This window comes from Hoplias malabaricus, chromosome 5 (genome assembly GCF_029633855.1).
Source record: "Hoplias malabaricus isolate fHopMal1 chromosome 5, fHopMal1.hap1, whole genome shotgun sequence".
In the NCBI taxonomy this organism is placed as follows: domain Eukaryota; kingdom Metazoa; phylum Chordata; class Actinopteri; order Characiformes; family Erythrinidae; genus Hoplias; species Hoplias malabaricus.
This window is the reverse complement of record NC_089804.1, coordinates 53,271,828-53,289,843: the sequence shown is the minus strand read 5'-3', so window position 1 is coordinate 53,289,843 and position 18,016 is coordinate 53,271,828. Positions and strand designations below refer to the sequence as shown.

The 18,016-nt window shown below is 40.9% G+C and overlaps 1 protein-coding gene across 2 annotated transcripts in view; it reads left to right on the top strand.

Moving 5' to 3' along the window:
- Positions 1–16,796, top strand: part of phip (pleckstrin homology domain interacting protein) — a 59,199-nt gene extending 42,403 nt beyond the window's left edge. For both annotated transcript variants that reach the window (XM_066670403.1, XM_066670402.1), the window contains exons 25-39: positions 380–487; positions 975–1,099; positions 1,216–1,298; positions 2,017–2,128; positions 2,625–2,686; positions 4,535–4,690; positions 5,251–5,371; positions 6,024–6,149; positions 7,339–7,411; positions 7,596–7,652; positions 9,294–9,449; positions 9,685–9,837; positions 10,168–10,358; positions 10,658–11,082; positions 11,990–16,796. In XM_066670403.1, coding sequence (XP_066526500.1) covers positions 380–487; positions 975–1,099; positions 1,216–1,298; positions 2,017–2,128; positions 2,625–2,686; positions 4,535–4,690; positions 5,251–5,371; positions 6,024–6,149; positions 7,339–7,411; positions 7,596–7,652; positions 9,294–9,449; positions 9,685–9,837; positions 10,168–10,358; positions 10,658–11,082; positions 11,990–12,693 — 2,652 coding nt within the window. In that variant the 3' untranslated portion in view covers positions 12,694–16,796. The remainder of the gene's footprint in view (positions 1–379; positions 488–974; positions 1,100–1,215; positions 1,299–2,016; positions 2,129–2,624; positions 2,687–4,534; positions 4,691–5,250; positions 5,372–6,023; positions 6,150–7,338; positions 7,412–7,595; positions 7,653–9,293; positions 9,450–9,684; positions 9,838–10,167; positions 10,359–10,657; positions 11,083–11,989) is intronic.
- The last annotated feature ends 1,220 nt before the right edge of the window (positions 16,797–18,016 follow it).

Below are 18,016 nucleotides of genomic sequence, written 5' to 3'. Positions count from 1 at the left end.
ATGATTCCAGGTAGGCTCTGGACCCACCGCGACCCTGAACTGGATAAGGGTTACAGATAATGAATGAATGAATGTTTCTAGCTTCAGTCTGTATCTGTGGTAGGTTCAGTTGCTCATGTGGCATGTGTTAGTAAGCTTAAATCAACTGTTGTATTTTTCTGTTCAAATACAACTTTTAGGGTGATATCTTTAGCAAACTTGGTAAACTTTGGCAGATTATAACATTTGATTCATCTTTGAACACTTCACACATCAAATTCAAGTCTTAATTCATACGTGGTATCGACCGAATGTTTCAAATCCACACAATCATTAGATATTTTCAGCTTGTTTTAATGAGGCAAGTAATGACTTGTGTTATACGTATGTGTTTGTGCAGGTGTATTATTTCCGGCAAGGTCATGAGGCGTATGTGGAGATGGCTAAAAAAAATAAGATCTTCAGCATCAACCCTAAGAAGCAGGCCTGGCACAAGATGGAGCTTCGGGTATGACTTCTCTCTTCATACGTTCTGTAAATTAACGTCTAATTTAGTTTTTCTGAGGTTTGAGAAGCAAGGGGAGGGGGAACATGTGATGCCATATGTAATTAATACTATTAAGTCTATGAATATGCTGATTTTTAATAAGAAATTCGTGTACTGTAGGGTTCTGAATTCAGTTATACAGGGTTAACTGTGCCCTTTGTAATGAAACATGGCAGCATTCTGAGTAGCTATGCCCTAAGAACATTTTTTTAAATTAAAAGCTGAACTGTACTTCTTTTTAATAATAAAATATACCAACATTTTAATAATTGAAAATACATTGCCCTTTACATTACCCACCCCTGTTGTTTACTTTGTGCGTACAGCAAGATAATATTATCCAATAAGCATTCGATTAAAACTGATTTGACTTGCGCTTACATAAGTCCAAGCCATCCACAAGTTTTGATGCAGAAGCTAAAAAATTGTCTCGTTTGTGTGTGTGTAGGAGCAAGAGCTGCTGAAGATAGTGGGTATTAAGTATGAGGTAGGCTTGCCTACTCTGTGCTGTCTGAAGCTGGCTTTTCTGGATCCAGACACTGGCAAACTGACCGGAGGTTCTTTCTCTTTGAAGTGAGTGAAGTTGGAGTTATGTGACTCTCAGTTTATTTCTCTGCATAGAGTTTTGGGAATGTTCTCTGAGGCTTTGTTTGCGTTCAGAAGTGCTTAGTTTTTTCTTGTCGCTGTAGATACCATGACATGCCTGATGTCATTGACTTCCTGGTCCTCCGTCAGCAGTTTGACAACGCCAGGCAACGGCAGTGGATGATAGGTCAGTGATGAGTTTTTCTTCTGAGGACCAGAGGCCACAAAACTCCATAAATCCAAATAAAAGCTTCATAATTCTCCTCTGAAAATAATTAAATTAATCTATGCCTTAAAACCACATTCCAGCATATGTATTTATGTACATTACATTTTGAGATGACCTGAAATATGGCACACAAAAGAGCAGACAAATGTGTAGATACTTCAAAATTTAAAGCCAAATAAACAAAGTCAAGATGTAGCAAAGAGGTCAGAAATCCAAAAGCTAAAACAAACAGAACAAACAAACTACAAAGGACAGGACAAAAGTGAAGTCAAAAGTCATAGAAATCAAGATCAGTGCAGAGATGATCAGAAATACACACATTGCTTAGTGTAACACAGGATAAACATGGCAATACTTCACACAGAAGAGAAGTATCACACTATTTAAATAGTCCATACACATGTTACTAATCCTTGCTCTGGAGTGGGACACCACTCACTTCCTCTGCTATTGCGTAGAGAGCAGATGTTCCCAGTCTTCTGCTCTCCCATGATCTCATGGGAAGTGTAGTCTGTATTGTGTGAGACAGAGAATGGTGTGATATCTCCGTATATCATTTATTAGTATTTATATCCATGTGTTATTTATATATTATATATTTTTATGTAAAATGTGCAGTGGGACATGGTGTATTCACAGTGTGTTTACACCTGCTGAGAGTGTGGACTTGTTTCAGGTGATCGTTTCCGCTCTGTGATTGATGATGCCTGGTGGTTCGGTACGATTGAAAGTCAGGAGCCTTACCAGTCGGAGTATCCTGACAGCCTCTTCCAGTGCTACAATGTCTGGTCAGTACTCAGCCCTCCCTCACATTATATACAGTGGTACGGACAATGCTAATAAACCATGTGCGATGATAGTCAGTCTGCTAACCTATAATACCTATCGTCAAGGTAAAATATATCAGCACATGTGACTGTGGTTGTATACCACTAGTTACAAGATACACAAGGCTTTCTACTCAGCCTTAAACTGATTTTTCCGGACAGGGCTGTTTAGACAAAGGGTGTGCGGTGCTGTGTGATCCTTGTGGATAAAAGTGTTATAATATGTCACTTTTAAAGGCTTAATTGAGATGCTAAAATACAACATTTAGTAAAAACGATATTTTAAATGGTGCTGAATGAGGCTCAGTGTGAAACTATTCTGTTTACGTGGTCAGTGCTCAGCTCAGAGCCTCTGATTTAGCTAAGCATTGTTTAGTTGCTGTGCTTGGTTACAGTGAGTTACATCACCTTGAAAGTGCATGTGTGTGTGTGTGTATGTGTTTTGTGTATTTTGCAGCTGGGATAATGGAGACACAGAAAAAATGAGCCCTTGGGACATGGAGGAGATCCCAAATGAAGGTGACCCACAAACAGATGCACTATTTATACATTAAATACAACACTGACCTTCCTGTATGTTATGTTCAGTCAAAATGGTTTTAAAGTAAAAGTTTATTTTTCAGGAGATTGTTTCTTAGGTATTTAAAAAATAGAAAAACCTCAGATATGAGGAGAAGCAGAGTAAATAATAATCATTTTTTTTTTTGTAGAGCACATTTCATACGTAAATGCAGCTCAAATGCTTTACAGAATTTTTATACGACAGCAATTGTAAAATATAAAAGACTAAACAGTGTAACCACAAATAAAATAATAATTTAAAATGAAAGTGAAGAAAGGATACAATGTAAATAACCAGGAAAGTGTATATTTAAAGAGAGTAATAGTAATAAAAATGACTGTGACAGCTTATGGTTCGCAGTGGTTCTCAAACGTTTTCTTTTGGAGATGAGAACATTTTGGAACACACAAACACACTCCACTGGAATTTATTTTAAACTGTGAAATTAATACAAAACTGCACATTCCTATTTTGGTGAACAAACCAAAATAAAATGATAAATCATATTTAGGGTGGAATTATAACAAGTGATATGCATTATGAATCTCATTCGTTTGCTTTGCTGGGCCTTCGCTGCAATTATTTTGCACCTCCAGGGGTGCACCCTCCACATTGGGAACCACTGAGGTAAAAAAGTAGTGTGACCATGAAGACATTTAAAAGTCTTTTAAGAACCTAAAGAAATGTATTTAAGAACCGTACAATGAACAGGAAATCAGTGCAGTGACCAGAGTGCAGGTGTAATATCTCTCTTTCTCTTGCTAGTCATAACCCTACCCAGTAAACATTTAGCCGTTGATTCAACGTTGAAATAACGTAATGACTGCCGTCTAATCAACGTTCTCTTAAGGTTGAAAATGAAAGTTGAAAAGACGTCCAAACACAGACATTGAAAAGACGACTATTCGACGTATTTTGGACGTCCGTTGACGTTATTAATTGGTCCCGAAATAAATTACTTGTATAAAACGCGTTTTGGACGTCCACTGACGTTATCGATTGGTCACCACTTAACTAACTTATTAAGATGGATTTTGGACGTCCATTGACGTTTAAAATATGTCCTTGACAGACAGACTACTTTTAGACCTATTTTGAACGTCCGGGGCGTTCCTTGTTTACTGGGTAGCAGCATATTTCTGGATTTATGGTGAGGAAAAAAAATCAAGAAAACGGAAAATATGGGCATTTTAACACCTATGTTAGACCCGGGAGATCACCGGACTGTTCTTCTAAGAACACCAGCTATTTTTGTTTGATTTATTTTCTTATTCTTTTCTCTGTAATGGCTTCTTGACTGTTTTAACTTAAAACAATAGTCTGGCCAATCACAAGCGTAAGTCACTGAATATGTTTTGAATACGATGAGTCATAAAGCTGTAAGAATCAGAAAATTCAAGTGACTCCTAAGACCAAAAGTGGAAGTGCTAGAAAAATATCCAGATGCTGAAAAATAATGATCTGATTGCCAATTGCCACTGGAAATAAAAAATTTAAAGGATGGTCTTTGACTTTTGCACAGTGCTATAGTGTATGCCCACTGGCTCACTAATATTCAGACAAATAGAAACACACACACACACACACACTTCATGGACAAAGTAATCCATCCATTTTGTTCAGTTTGAATTACTCGCTGGGTAAGCGAGGGGAGCTTAGTTGTCATGGTAACAGCTGTTAGATTGAAGGTATCAGTTGTCTGTTACTACTCAATTTTAAATCCAGACTGTCGTGTCCTTAATGATATTTGGACCCGTAGCTCAGTGTTGACCTGTGATATTCTCTGCGTATTTTTTTTAAACCAGCAATGTTTCCTGATGAACTGGGACAAAGCATGCCCTTAACTACAGAGGAGCATAAAGCTTTACTTTATCGTCCTCTGGAAGGTGAGTGGGGCTCATGCTCACGTGATGAAGAGTGTGAACGCATCATCAATGGCATTGACCAGCTGTCCACGCTAGGTATGAAGTCATAACACTAACATTTCAACATTACACTCGCAAGACTTTTTACACATACATACACTGTGTCCTCCCCGTATAATTAGCACATTCAGTTACTTCAGGAGCACATATTGTGGACACATTGTGCATGAAATCAAATACGATGCTCTGAAAAAACTTCAAAGCACCTAAGTCACAATTCTCAATGTCACGCGCCAGCTAACGAGGTACAGGGTACTCAGCATTCCACTCTAGACCGGTGGAGTTCCATCCAATACTTGGAGAAATAGAGTTGCAGAATTTATTCTAAAAATTTTGATTTCACAAATCTTGTCATGGCAATCAAATCCTCACAGAAAGTTCCTAATATCTACTGTAAAGCCTAAAGGGACATACGTCCAATAAATACGTCATTTCAGAGTAATCGCTGGATGGGCAGGTCTTCATCGAATTTTGAACACAACGTATATTTACCTTAGGAATGATACTTAGTCATTGCAATCTTCTCATGCCCTAAAGATGCCATAAAGACTATTTCTCTGTTTATATCAGTCATTACTATCTCTTTCCTCACTCAGATGTGGCGGCTCCGTTTTCTGTGCCTGTGGATCTTCAGGCTTATCCCACATACTGCACTGCAGTGGCTTATGTTACAGACCTGAGTACCATCCGACACAGACTGGAACACCGCTTTTACAGGTTGGTGTTAGCACATACAAACATGTGCACGCACACACACACACACACACACACATCAAATATAAAATAGTTTAATTTAGACCCATAACTACTGGATGCTTTTTTCTGGATTCTGCACAACATTATCTTAAATTCTAAAATACTCTATGAAGATAAGAGATTATGTTTCACATTTGAAGACTCTAAGAAGAATCTAAGAATCAGAAACAGATATTGAGCTATATTTTGTAGAAATGGTGCTCCGATATCAAGGGTTTTTATGAAACAAACCCATTTGTTATTGAGTGACCACTTGTGGAATTAATAATGTTATGTTGTGTGTGTGTGTTCGTATGTGTGTGTGTGTGTGTGTGTGTGTTCGTATGTGTGTGTGTGTGTGTGTGTTCGTGTGTGTGTTCGTGTGTGTGTGTTCGTATGTGTGTGTTCGTATGTGTGTGTTCGTATGTGTGTGTGTGTGTGTTCGTGTGTGTGTGTTCGTATGTGTGTGTTCGTATGTGTGTGTTCGTATGTGTGTGTGTGTGTGTTCGTGTGTGTGTTCGTGTGTGTGTTCGTATGTGTGTGTGTGTGTTCGTGTGTGTGTGTGTTCTTATGTGTGTATGTGTATGTGTGTGTGTGTGTGTGTGTGTGTGTGTGTGTGTGTGTGTGTTTGCAGGCGAATGTCTTCCCTGATGTGGGAGGTTCGCTACATTGAACACAACGCACAGACCTTTAACGAGCCTGGAGCCTTCATCGTCAAAACTGCCAAATTCGTGTCTGATTTGCTGCTGGCGTTTATAAAGTAAGTCTTTGATCAGATCTCAAACACCAAACTCCAATAACAGAACCCAGAGTGCAGTCCAAAATCATGAATTCAGAATCTACTGTTTAAATAGACTGTTTATTAAATAAAACCCTGGTACTGATTATGGGGTTACCGAAGATGAATGAGTGTATCATAACATTGTGTTCGCCTTTTCAAGTAAGAATGTCTTCATTGTAGGTTAAATGTTTTATTATGTATAAAATCGGTGTATCCGGAGTGTGTACCAAGCCATTAACTGTGAAATGAGACGACATAGTCATTTTTTATGGGCTTACTTAAGACTTATTTATGCTCAGCGTTTAATATGAATACAGATACACATTAAGCCTTCTGTCCGTACTCTGCGCTCATTTCGTCCATCTTTTATTTTATTTTCCACATTCTGTGGAAGCACGTGTATATAGACAGCATCGAGCATTATCACTGTGGGAGCAGTGGAGACTAGTAACTGGCTTTGTTTTGTAGTAAGTTACATTCCATTATCAGCACCTCCACCACCATCATCACTGTGTTTGTTGTTGTTGTCAAAAACCTTTGCCTGTGAACTGTCCTTTAGTGGCTATAGTTAGTGCTTAACATCCACATCAACGTAAATGATGCATAGGAGTACGTGGGCAGTGAAGGGAGTGTTTAGTCAGAAAAACATGATTCAACAAGCATTTTCCCCAATTAGACCCGCTTTATATGAGAAGACAAAGGCAGAGTTACGCTGAGAAAAAATAGGGAAGAGTGGAAGAATAAAGGAACAGGGAAAACGAGAGATTTTGTGCCTTGCTTTTTGCTGCTGCTGACTCTGGGTGGGGCGAGCAGAGGCACATTATCATCTAAAGATATCTGCACTGAAACTGGCTACTCAGATACACACCTCATATTACCAGATACTAACACAGGCCCAAACCCCCACATCGGTTCATCCACAACATCAGTTTAATTCATTTCTTGGATGCTTTTAGACATTGTTAATCGTCACCTTAACACTCGTTTATTCAGAGTGTGGTGTTAGTTTATAGTTTCACTGTGTTGTTGTGTGTAATTTATCTCGCCTGTCAGGTTACGTGAAAAAACAGAAAACACTCAAAAGCAGCTGATGAGTTTTGATATGGAAGGGTCACTCTTTTAATTGTTTTTTTTCTTTGTTTTGTTTTGTTTTTTGTGAATTTAATAGGGACCAAAGTTGCACTGATATTACTCCACTGTATAACAGTATGAAAAAAACAGCTTTTTCGGACACAAGTGATGTAAGTACCGCTCTCTCTTTTTCAAATAAGCTTTCATGCACATAAACAAAACACACACACACACACACACACACACACACACTCCAGAGCTTCATTTGTCAGATTTATGAGCAGATGTGTACTGTAATGCATTTGGGCTTGGAATGATTTGCCTGAAACTTTTTTGGTTTCTATGGAAACCCAGGACGAAGAGGAGGATGAGGAGCCTGAAACTCCTGGTACATCTAAACGCAATAAGAAGGTAAGAGTTCAGCGGTAATTATGTGTTACGTTTCAGTGATTAATTGCTTGCATGTGCAAAGCACTCAAAACACAGTAAAACACCACAATCAAAACAGAATGAACGTCATTCAAGAAGAATCATTATTCATTCATTATCTGTAAGCGCTTATCCAGTTCTGGGTCCAGAGCCTACCTGGAATCATTGGGCGCAAGGCGGGAATACACCCTGAAGGGGGCGCCAGTCCTTCACAGGGCAACACACACTCACACATTCACTCATGCCTACGGACACTTTTGAGTCTCCAATCCACCTTCCAACGTGTGTTGTTGGACTGTGGGAGGAAACCGGAACACCCGAAGGAAACCCACGCAGACACAGGGAGAACACACCAACTCCTCACAGACAGTCACCAGGAGCAGGAATCGAACCCAGAACCTCCAGGCCCCTGGAGCTGTGTGACTGCGACACCCACCTGCTGTGCCACCGTGCCGCCCAAGAATCATTATATTATCATTTATATTTTTCAGTTCCAGTCTCGACATAACCTTCCTAAACCTGTTTGAATTAATACACTGTGTAAACACTGTTTAGCCAAAACATTATGAACAGCCCTGTATGCTACAGCAAAAGCAGAGAGGTCATTAAGGTTATCGGTCACTACTAGCAATCGAACATCTAACCTAAATATAAAATGACCATATGCCAAATTGATGTCTTGAAAATGATACAGTGAATAATAATAATTTGGGGCAGGGGATTCACGTTAAAGTTTGTGGTCATTAACAGTTAACGACGATCACATGCTAGTTTTAGCATGTTGTTTACACTGTAATATTTTATATAATAAAATATAGTAAAATGAAAAATATCTTTCCCATAAAAACAATTTGTTGATCCTTTGGACACCCCCTTGATTTTTTTGAAGAGCATTGGTGAGAAGAAATTAATATTGAGACATAAAAGCTTGCAATGTGAGAGTGGCTTAAATGTAGAAATGGGCCCAAAAACTATAATTGCTTAGCGACCGGTGTGTCTACCTCAGTGGAGCACTTTCGGCTGCCTCCCGTGAGGTAGACACACCATTAAGCGCCATGTGAGGGGTAGAGACACCACTGTGTGGATATTTGATATGAATATATCGTGTTAATAAATGAATATGCCTACTCTGGTGTTTGATTCGCCTGTAGTTTAGTGTGTGTTTCTGGCCATTGTTTCAGGTTGTAATCCTATTATTTATCAATTTAAACAGGAGTGACTGAGATTAAAGTGTTATACAAAGCTGGGCCAGTCAGGGCCAGTGAAACTGCATCAGATCCGCATTAGACTTCATAGACTGCAATAATTCCAGTCACAGAGTGACTGTGGAACTCTGTCATGTTGCTCTTAAAGCTATTTTGTTACTTTGTTTTATGTTGTTTTTTTAAATGTAAGTCACTGAAACAGAATAGAATTCTGTTTCCATTGGGTCAGAAGTGGTGAAATTACGTTAACAAAATTTGTTTTTGAGTATTGGTCTTTAAGGGGATGTGAGGATCACACTGATCTTGGTCTAGTTCATTTATAATTGAACATATTTGATATCGTCATATCCCACTATACTACTCTGACTATGCTTGCCTCTTTTACAGTGATGATTTCATGCCTTTCTTTCTTATTCAGGGCAAACAGCAGCCCATTTTGAGAAACCTGAGGAATAAGCCTGCGTCTGGAGACCCCCAGGCCTGGAGAGGCCGCTGCAGAGAGTTGCTGGATCTGATATTCCAGTGTGAGGACTCTGAGCCTTTCAGACAACCTGTGGATCTGGAGGAATACTCGGTAACATTCTCACAGAAAAAGAAAACCCAGTGTCATGGCTAAGCATGTAGTACACCGGCATGTCAGTGTCATGTTTTTGTGGCAATTAAGCATGACCCTTTAACTGTAACCTAAGTATATCACCACTAGGCGTAATCCTGGATACAAAAACACAGCATACAAATTGTGATTAAGGCCAGATTTCACCAAAAGCATTTCGTTGATGTCTTGTTTTGATGTGCACTCTGTCTTTCAGGATTATCTGGACATTGTGGACACACCAATGGACTTTGGGACAGTTCTGAACACACTGCTAGCTGGGGATTATGAGACTCCTATGGACTTATGCAAGGATGTGCGACTCATCTTCAGTAATTCCAAAGCGTACACGCCCAGCAAGAAGTCCAGGGTGAGAGCTACACCAACAATAGATTATTAATTATGTTCTTTTACACTGAACGATCAATGTATTACAAACACTGACCTTGTATTTACATCCTGCACTCCAGCAGCACTGCTGTGTCTGATCCACTCGTACCAGCACAACACACACTAACACATCACCACCAACTCTGGTGTCACTGCAGCATTGAGAATGATCCACAACCCAAATCATACCTGCTGTGGGTGTTCCTGAACATTGAAGAGCAGGGTGAAATGGGGATAAGAATGTGTGCAGAGAAATAGATGTACTACAGCTTGTGTTTGTGTGTGTGTGTGTGTGTGTGTGTGTTTGTAGATCTACAGCATGAGTCTGCGCCTCTCTGCTCTTTTTGAGGAGCACGTCAGCTCGATCTTAGCTGATTTTAAAGCAGCACAGAGTCTGCAGAAAGAGAGACTGACTCGACAGCGTCTGCACACAGAACGATCCACCAGACAGACCATGAAGAGGAGGAGGAGAAGCTCCTCCCACTCCAGCTCGGCCTCCAGGTACACACATTACTATTAATGTCTTTTAGCTGTGTAGCAAAATGAAGGTATATTTTAATTTAGACTTTTCTTGGTTGACCTTATTTTCACACAAAAATAACACATTAAAGGGACAGTAATTCACCTTCATCTTAAACTACCCCAGCTTTAGCCCATAAATATTAGTGCCCCAAACATGTGTTTGCAGAAATATGTGTCATTTGAACCACATTAAATGTACGTTAAAATGCCGAAATTGATTTAGCTGACTGGCAGAATCTTAGACAAATAAGTAACTTGACTCTCTTTATTTTCATCAGTCCCGAGAGAAAGCGGCGTGTTTCTTCTCGTGTTCCTCCCCGATCTGAGACGGCAGCCCCTCCCACTCCTGCTGGCCCATCCCGCCCTCCTTTCTTAAGACAGACACTTCCACACATCAACGGGAAGGCGGAGCCTGCTGTTGCCGCTGGACGCACTCGTAGCTCCGCCCGCTCTGCAAATAACTCCACAGACCCACCTCCCTCTCAGTCAGCTGCTCCCCCTGCCCCTGCCCAGAGTAAAGGAGCTGAACCCTCCTCCTCCTCCTCCTCCTCCTCCTCTTCCTCCAAAAGCCTCCGAGCACAGAATTCTCACTCCACTCCCAGCATCTCCCGGGAAACTGAGAGCGCTACCGTTGCCCATAGCAATGGAGGCGGGGGCCGAGAGTCCAGGCGGAAACTTCGTACTCCAGTTAAGCACACGCCAGGTTTGTGATTAGAAACATTATTATTATTATATTTCATTTGTTTATAGGAAATATAGAAATGCATTTTGCACTATTTTATATTTATCAGAAATCACATATTAATATTTGGAATGTATTAATCTGTAAATGTATGAATGTTCTTCTAAATGATCACAATGAGATATACAGGACAGTGGTTCCCATTCTGAGGCAATTTTCTCATCACTTTATTAATTGTACTTCTATTTTAAACCTGGTCAGTTCATTCCATTAAAAAAAATAATAATTAATTAAGCAGTGTAGAGTATTTTTGAGGGCGGCACGGTGGCGCAGCAGGTAGCGTCGCAGTCACACAGCTCCAGGGACCTGGAGGTTGCAATTCCCACTCCGGGCAACTGTCTGTGAGGAGTGTGGTGTGTTCTCCCTGTGTCTGCGTGGGTTTCCTCTGGGTGACTGTCTGTGAGGAGTGTGGTGTGTTCTCCCTGTGTCTGCGTGGGTTTCCTCCGGGTGACTGTCTGTGAGGAGTGTGGTGTGTTCTCCCTGTGTCTGCGTGGGTTTCCTCTGGGTGACTGTCTGTGAGGAGTATCGTTGTTCTCCCTGTGTCTGCGTGGGTTTCCTCTGGGTGACTGTCTGTGAGGAGTGTGGTGTGTTCTCCCTGTGTCTGCGTGGGTTTCCTCCGAGTGCTCCACTCTGGCTTTATGTTTAGTTTATTGTGTGTCTGATTTGAACTGTTCTTGGTAAATGGTAAATTAATATTGCACAAGTCTAGTGGTGATGAAATTAAAAATGATCTGAATGTAAAAACTACAGTAAACAGTATTGTATTTAATCAGAAATACTTGTCACAATGCGCATTTTATGGGCTTTTGTGATTGGTTTGTAACATTGTTTGTCAGACCCTTTCATTAATCCCCTCTTTCTGTCTCAGGTCCAGTAGATCATACTCCTCTAACGCCAAACAGTGTTCATCTGAACGGCCACAGTAGCCAAGAGACTTTGAGAGTGGTGAAAAGGGGGCGGGGCAGACCTAGATTGGAACCTCCAGTAAGGACAGCAGAAGTGGCTGAGCCACCCCCACTGTCCGTCCCTCTAGGGAAGAAGCGAGGCAGGAAAAGCAAAAAAGAGCTAGAGGCTTTACAGAATAACTCCGCCCATGAGGATGAGCCAGAGCAATCAACTGGTGACGAGGGCAGGGCTTCATCCACGACGCAGGACGCTAACCTATCAGACTCTGGGATGGGGCCTACCGAGCAACCGAAAAAGAGGGGCAGGCCACGAATAGTCAGGACAACAGAGCAAGCTCCGCCCACTCCAGCCCCGACAGAGCAAAGAGGGGTGAGGAGAAGTAGTCGTCGTGGCAGCGAACCTGCCAGGCCTTCCGCCCCAGGTTCGGCTCTAAAGGAGATGGAGCCAGAGCTGGACGGGACGGAGTCTCAAGACGACGAGAACTCAAAGGGGCAGATGAGAACACGCAACCAGGGCCGCAGGACAGCATTCTACAACGAGGAGGACTCTGAGGAAGAGCAGAGACAGCTTTTGTTTGAGGATGCCTCCATCACTTTCGGCACGTCCAGCAAAGGCAGAGTTCGCAAACTCACAGAGAAGGCCAAAGCCAATCTCATTGGCTGGTAACTGCCAATCTGCTGGACCTTAGTGACTTCAAATCACACTGAAAAAAATGTACCTGATTCAAAAATGTACACCGTTTTCACATAAATATAAAGTGTATCACAATTACAGCCATAAAAAGTACACTGAGAGACAGCGGTTATGTTCTTAAGGGTGTATCTCAATACAGCCACTGAATGCGGAGAACATTTTCACATGTTTCAGATGTGAATTATTTGCGTTGTGTCCATGCTGTTTACAAGATTAGTGCATGAGTCTAAATGCATAGTTTATGGGTCATGTACATAGAAATATACTAATCCTCATCATGGATGTGAAATGTGAAAAGAGATAATACATATATGTCTGATTATATAATCAGCTCAAGTTATTAAAGGTGTAAAAAGCATGTTCTTGAGAGATTTCCTTTAACAGTGGCAATCGTAGTAAATGACACATTACACTGAGGACCTTCGTCAGCATACTCTGGCCTCAGTGTTTAGGACTAAGCATCTGGGCACACCTCAAAGAGTCTTAAAGGGTTTTGACTGTGGAGCACATTATAGAACCTTGAAATTCATCGTGTTTCATTCGCGTGAAACCAGTGTATTATTTGAATCAGGTATATTCCATTAAAGTACTCGTTGAAGTACTTTGTTTTTCAGTGCATATCTCTGTCCCGCTGCTGTCCCATGAGGCACTGGGGCAAACAACACCATTCCTGCTGCTATGACTGTCTGAGTTGATCTGAATCTTTGATTCTGACTCTGACTTGATTCTGATTCTGAATCTTTTGACTCTCCTCAGCGACTCTGTACTGAAGGGCTCCTGTCCTCAAGCGGTCGCTCGGCACCTAATTCCCCTCCAACACACTTCCCCTTCGGTTCACACGCACGCACATTTAAACATGCATTTACCAGTGCTCTGAATTCCACATGCACGGTTCGATTGAAAGCCATTGAGTTGAGGTACTTCATTCTGACAAACGTTCTTTTCTTGCAACTCGCGTGCATCATGTTTTTACCACAGTTGTAGTTGCTGATGTTGACAAGTCAAAACATTCTTCGTTTTTTTTAACAGGTTTTTGTTTTGTTTTTAAGGAGTGTTCTCCAAGTGAGCACGCGAGTGTGACATGAGTGTGTGTATGTGGCGTTTCAGAGTGGGAGATTTCGGTGGTTATGCAATGATGGACCTTTTAAACTGTTCCTATTGTCTTTCAATGTCTCTAAAGTACTACGTGGACTACTAAAAAGAGTTACATGAGGAGGTGAAGTAATGTAATTATAACCTTTTGAATGTTTTGGGTGATTCTAATCCTGTCAGTATCCAACCCCCTTTTTTTAACCCCTTACATCCCGTGCATTTTACCTATTATATAATACACCCAAATAATCAATCCCAGGGTAAGCCAGTCCATGCTGAGTTGCAGTGCGGGTAAATATACATGTTCTGAAAGAGGAGTTGCTTTCATTGCTTTTACTTATAATGTAATTTGATTTTAAGTCCTCAATCAAACCAATATGTACTGTCCTACCTTAAAGTCACCGAAAAAGATTAGATTTTAGGCAACAAAATCGACTATAAGCTGCCAGGTTAATGGAAAAGACTAATGACACGTAATGCAGCTGAGCAGGTTGCTAAGGTACATGACATTTCTGTTAAAATCATGGAGAGATGCCTATCCTTAATTGATATAGTATTAAAACAATATTGCAACGTAGCCCCGCCCACTCACACTGAAGTTGCAAAGAGTGTTTCAGCTTTTTCTGCTTTTTAGTTCCTGTTTATTCCTAATGGACAAAGAGAGGTTGGAAATGGCATCGTGACTAAAATTTGGTTCAAAGACCCACACAAATATTTAAAGTGGACCTCAGGGAAAATAAAACAAGGATAGAACATGAGCACTGTAACCTCTGGACATTTATTTTTTTTAATATTGTGTGTGTGTAAGGTATTTTCAAACCTAGAAGTCCCTCTCATCTCTGTAAACTGTTTCTTATCCCATGTGAATTCATCCTAAAATGACATTGCCCCACTTCCTCATGTAAAGTAATCCTCTGAAGTCGGAAAAAGAAATACCAACTTTGTTTGGCATGTTATTTGTATGATTAGCAATACCTTGTGCCTTTTGGTCATTTAAATACAACATTATGTCTTTGTACTCTACACTGTGTGGTACTGTGTGGTACTATGCGGTGTGTGTGTGTGTGTGTGAGAGAGAGAGAGAGAAAGTTTGGTTGGGAGATTGATTGTTACTGATGAAGGTAAAACAAAATGTTTCATTTAGCTGGTGTGGTAGGCTAATGAGCAGTATGTTTCTGTATGACCACTGTTGGTGTGTGTGTGTGTGTGTGTGTGAGAGAGAGAGAGAGAGAGAGAGAGAGAGATACAGAGGTGACCTCATGCTGTTAGTGGTCTCTAAGGCATATAATTGAGGTGACATTAGGCATGGACACACTTTGTTTTGGCAGGAATTCTCAGCATGGCTCTGTAAAGACACACACACACACGGAGCCATTCATTCAGAGCCATTCTATTCACTTGTATAACTGTTGTGTACTGTACTCTGGGGTTTGTTTGGTGTTGAAGCGTACCTCCACTGGGCAGGGGTTGAGTGGGGATTCTTCCCTATGCATTACGATGGAATGCAAGTTTTTTTTTTTTTTTTTTTTTTTTTTTTTTTTTTTTTTTTTTTTCTCCTGAAAGCGCACATTCCTTTCATTTTAGCAAAAACGCTCAGTTGGAAACGCTACGCGGCTGTCTTTCCCTATTGAAGAGCGCCCGAGTGTTTCTCTCTGAAGCTTTGGCCGATCAAGCTGATCTCACAGAGCGGAGGGAGAGAGATTCAGGTTCTGTGGTTTTGCCTGTGCCTTGGAACACTGTGTGTTAGTGTGTATATATTCGTGTGTATGTGTGTGTGTGTGTGTGTGAGAGAGAGAGAGAGAGAGAGAGACTTGAAGCGGGAGATATTAGATATTAGACAGGGAAAGAGACATATAGGTGTAAAACTGGTACTGGATTCCACAGTTCAACTAAACAGTCCTGTGTGCTTGGTTTAGTGGATGGTTAAGGTGTAAGCACTTATTTTCATCAGAAACTGTTTATTCCTTTTTCTTTGGTCCTGCTCTTTGTCAGCGGTTGTGGTCTGGTCAGGTTCGACACTGAAACAAAAGTGCAACATTCAGTTCATATGATTCCATTGTTTAGATTTACACCGAATTACGCTGACACACCAGTTACTGAAAGTGAGAAACCTAAAAGATAACACATTGGAACAGGCACACTCCAAAGATACACCTAAAACGACATGGGAAGCATTGGAGAAGCCATAAATGAGATTATTATCCAACTGCTTAATGACAGGTGTCAGTTAGAAGGGAATAAATAGCCCCAGCATTAGGCTTTGGACGCATGCAACTAGGTCCTCTGGAGAGAGTCGCATCAAGTGACTTTGAGATTATTTGGAGTGGCTTCTAGATCCAAAGGATTTGTGGCTGGATACAAATTCTCACAGAAACGAGAAATCAATGTCTTTAAAGACACATCTGAATCAAGAAAATTCAATGCATCACTTTTTATTCAATACAGAGTGGCGGTAGTGATTTAGCCCATAGCTTTATACCTGGTTCGGTGAACCAAAGCCTCATATGGGAGTGTGGGTGTGTGAGTGTGTGTGTGTGTGTGTGTGGATGAGGATTTGTAATGTGGATGTGTGCAGATTTAAGCATGTTGTTTATACTCTGTGTGTGTGTGTGTGTGTGTGTATGAGTACAGGTCACTGAGATGGTTTTATAATCACATGTTGCAAAATGAAAGCTTATTATGTCTGATGTTTGACCCTCCCCCTGTCACCATACTGCTACCTGCACAGAAAGTGCCATCCCACGGACACTGAGAGCCCCCTGTCCAGACATCCCGAGGGACACACACACTTTTAAGGGGGGTGGGTTCTCCCCTCACTGGTCCTATCTGCCTGGACCCAGGGGACTTTCTATGTTAGTTTGTATACTTTTATATAAAGACATAAGAGTAAATGCAAAAAAAGAAACATTACAATAGAATGTATGTGTAGGGAGTACTGTTGTCTTTAGTTCATACTGATATTTTATTGAAATAAACCGTTGTGTTTCCACACACTGCTCTGTGTCTTTCTCTGTTCAGTAATATGTCCTTAAAGGGCTCATATCAGGGGCGGCAAACATCACTTTCACTGCTTTTTTAAAATGATGTACTACACAAAAAAAATGAAGATTAAAGCTTCAATCTGTATTAGCCTCGCTGCTCTCCAAAGAGATGGTCTGAATTAGCTGTGACTCAAAAGTGTCCATAGGTGTGAGTGAATGGGTGAGTGTGTGTCGCCCTGTGGAGGACTGGCACCCCCTCCAGGGTGTGTTCCCTTCTTGCGCCCAGTGATTCCGGGTAGCGTCCGGACCCACCATGACCCTGAATTTGATAAGCGGTTACAGACAATGAAGGAATGAATTAATTAGCTGTGCTTGTGATGTCACAACCAAGGGCACAGTCTACAATTGACAGCTATTGTCCAGTTGCACTGAAGTTATAAGGAGTGTTGTTCCTGCAAATAGTCCACAAAAATGGTAATTTGATAAGCCATCTGCAGATTAAAACAGGGCTCATTTACTTTTCTCAATGCCACATAAACAAAAACAATGTCAGAGGAACAACCCAGTAAACAAGGAACGTCCCTGGACGTTCAAAATAGGTCTAAAAGTAGTCTGTCCGTCAAGGAGATATTTTAAACGTCAATGGATGTCCAAAGTCCATCTTAATAAGTTAGTTAAGTGGTGACCAGTTGATAACGTCAGTGGACGTCCAAAACGCGTTTTATACAAGTAATTTATTTCGGAACCAATTAATAACGTCAATGGACGTCCAAAATATGTCTAATAGTCGTCTTTTCAATGTCTGTGTTTGGACGTCTTTTCAACTTTCATTTTCAACCTTGAGAGAACGTTGATTAGACGGCAGTCATTACGTTATTTCAATGTTGAATCAACGGCTAAATGTATACTGGGAAAACAGCCATCATATTTACACCTAGTGGTGTGGATGTGTCTGTACTAAGCCCATGTTATAGTCTCCAAAGCAGACCCCATGTGGAGACACATACAATTCCTTAAACATTTTCATAAATACTGTTTGCTATGTTTTGGAAATGAATATGACTTGTTCTTTTCAACTGTAAGAGTGACTGATACATAAGTGCTCCTATTTTCTTTTATTCTGGCTCTGACTGGGGATGTTTGGCTGCCCTCAGGAGCTTCTTGGCAATTTTAAAGCATTTTTGCTGTGCTGTCCAACCCCTGCTGTGATGAAAAAGCCTCAC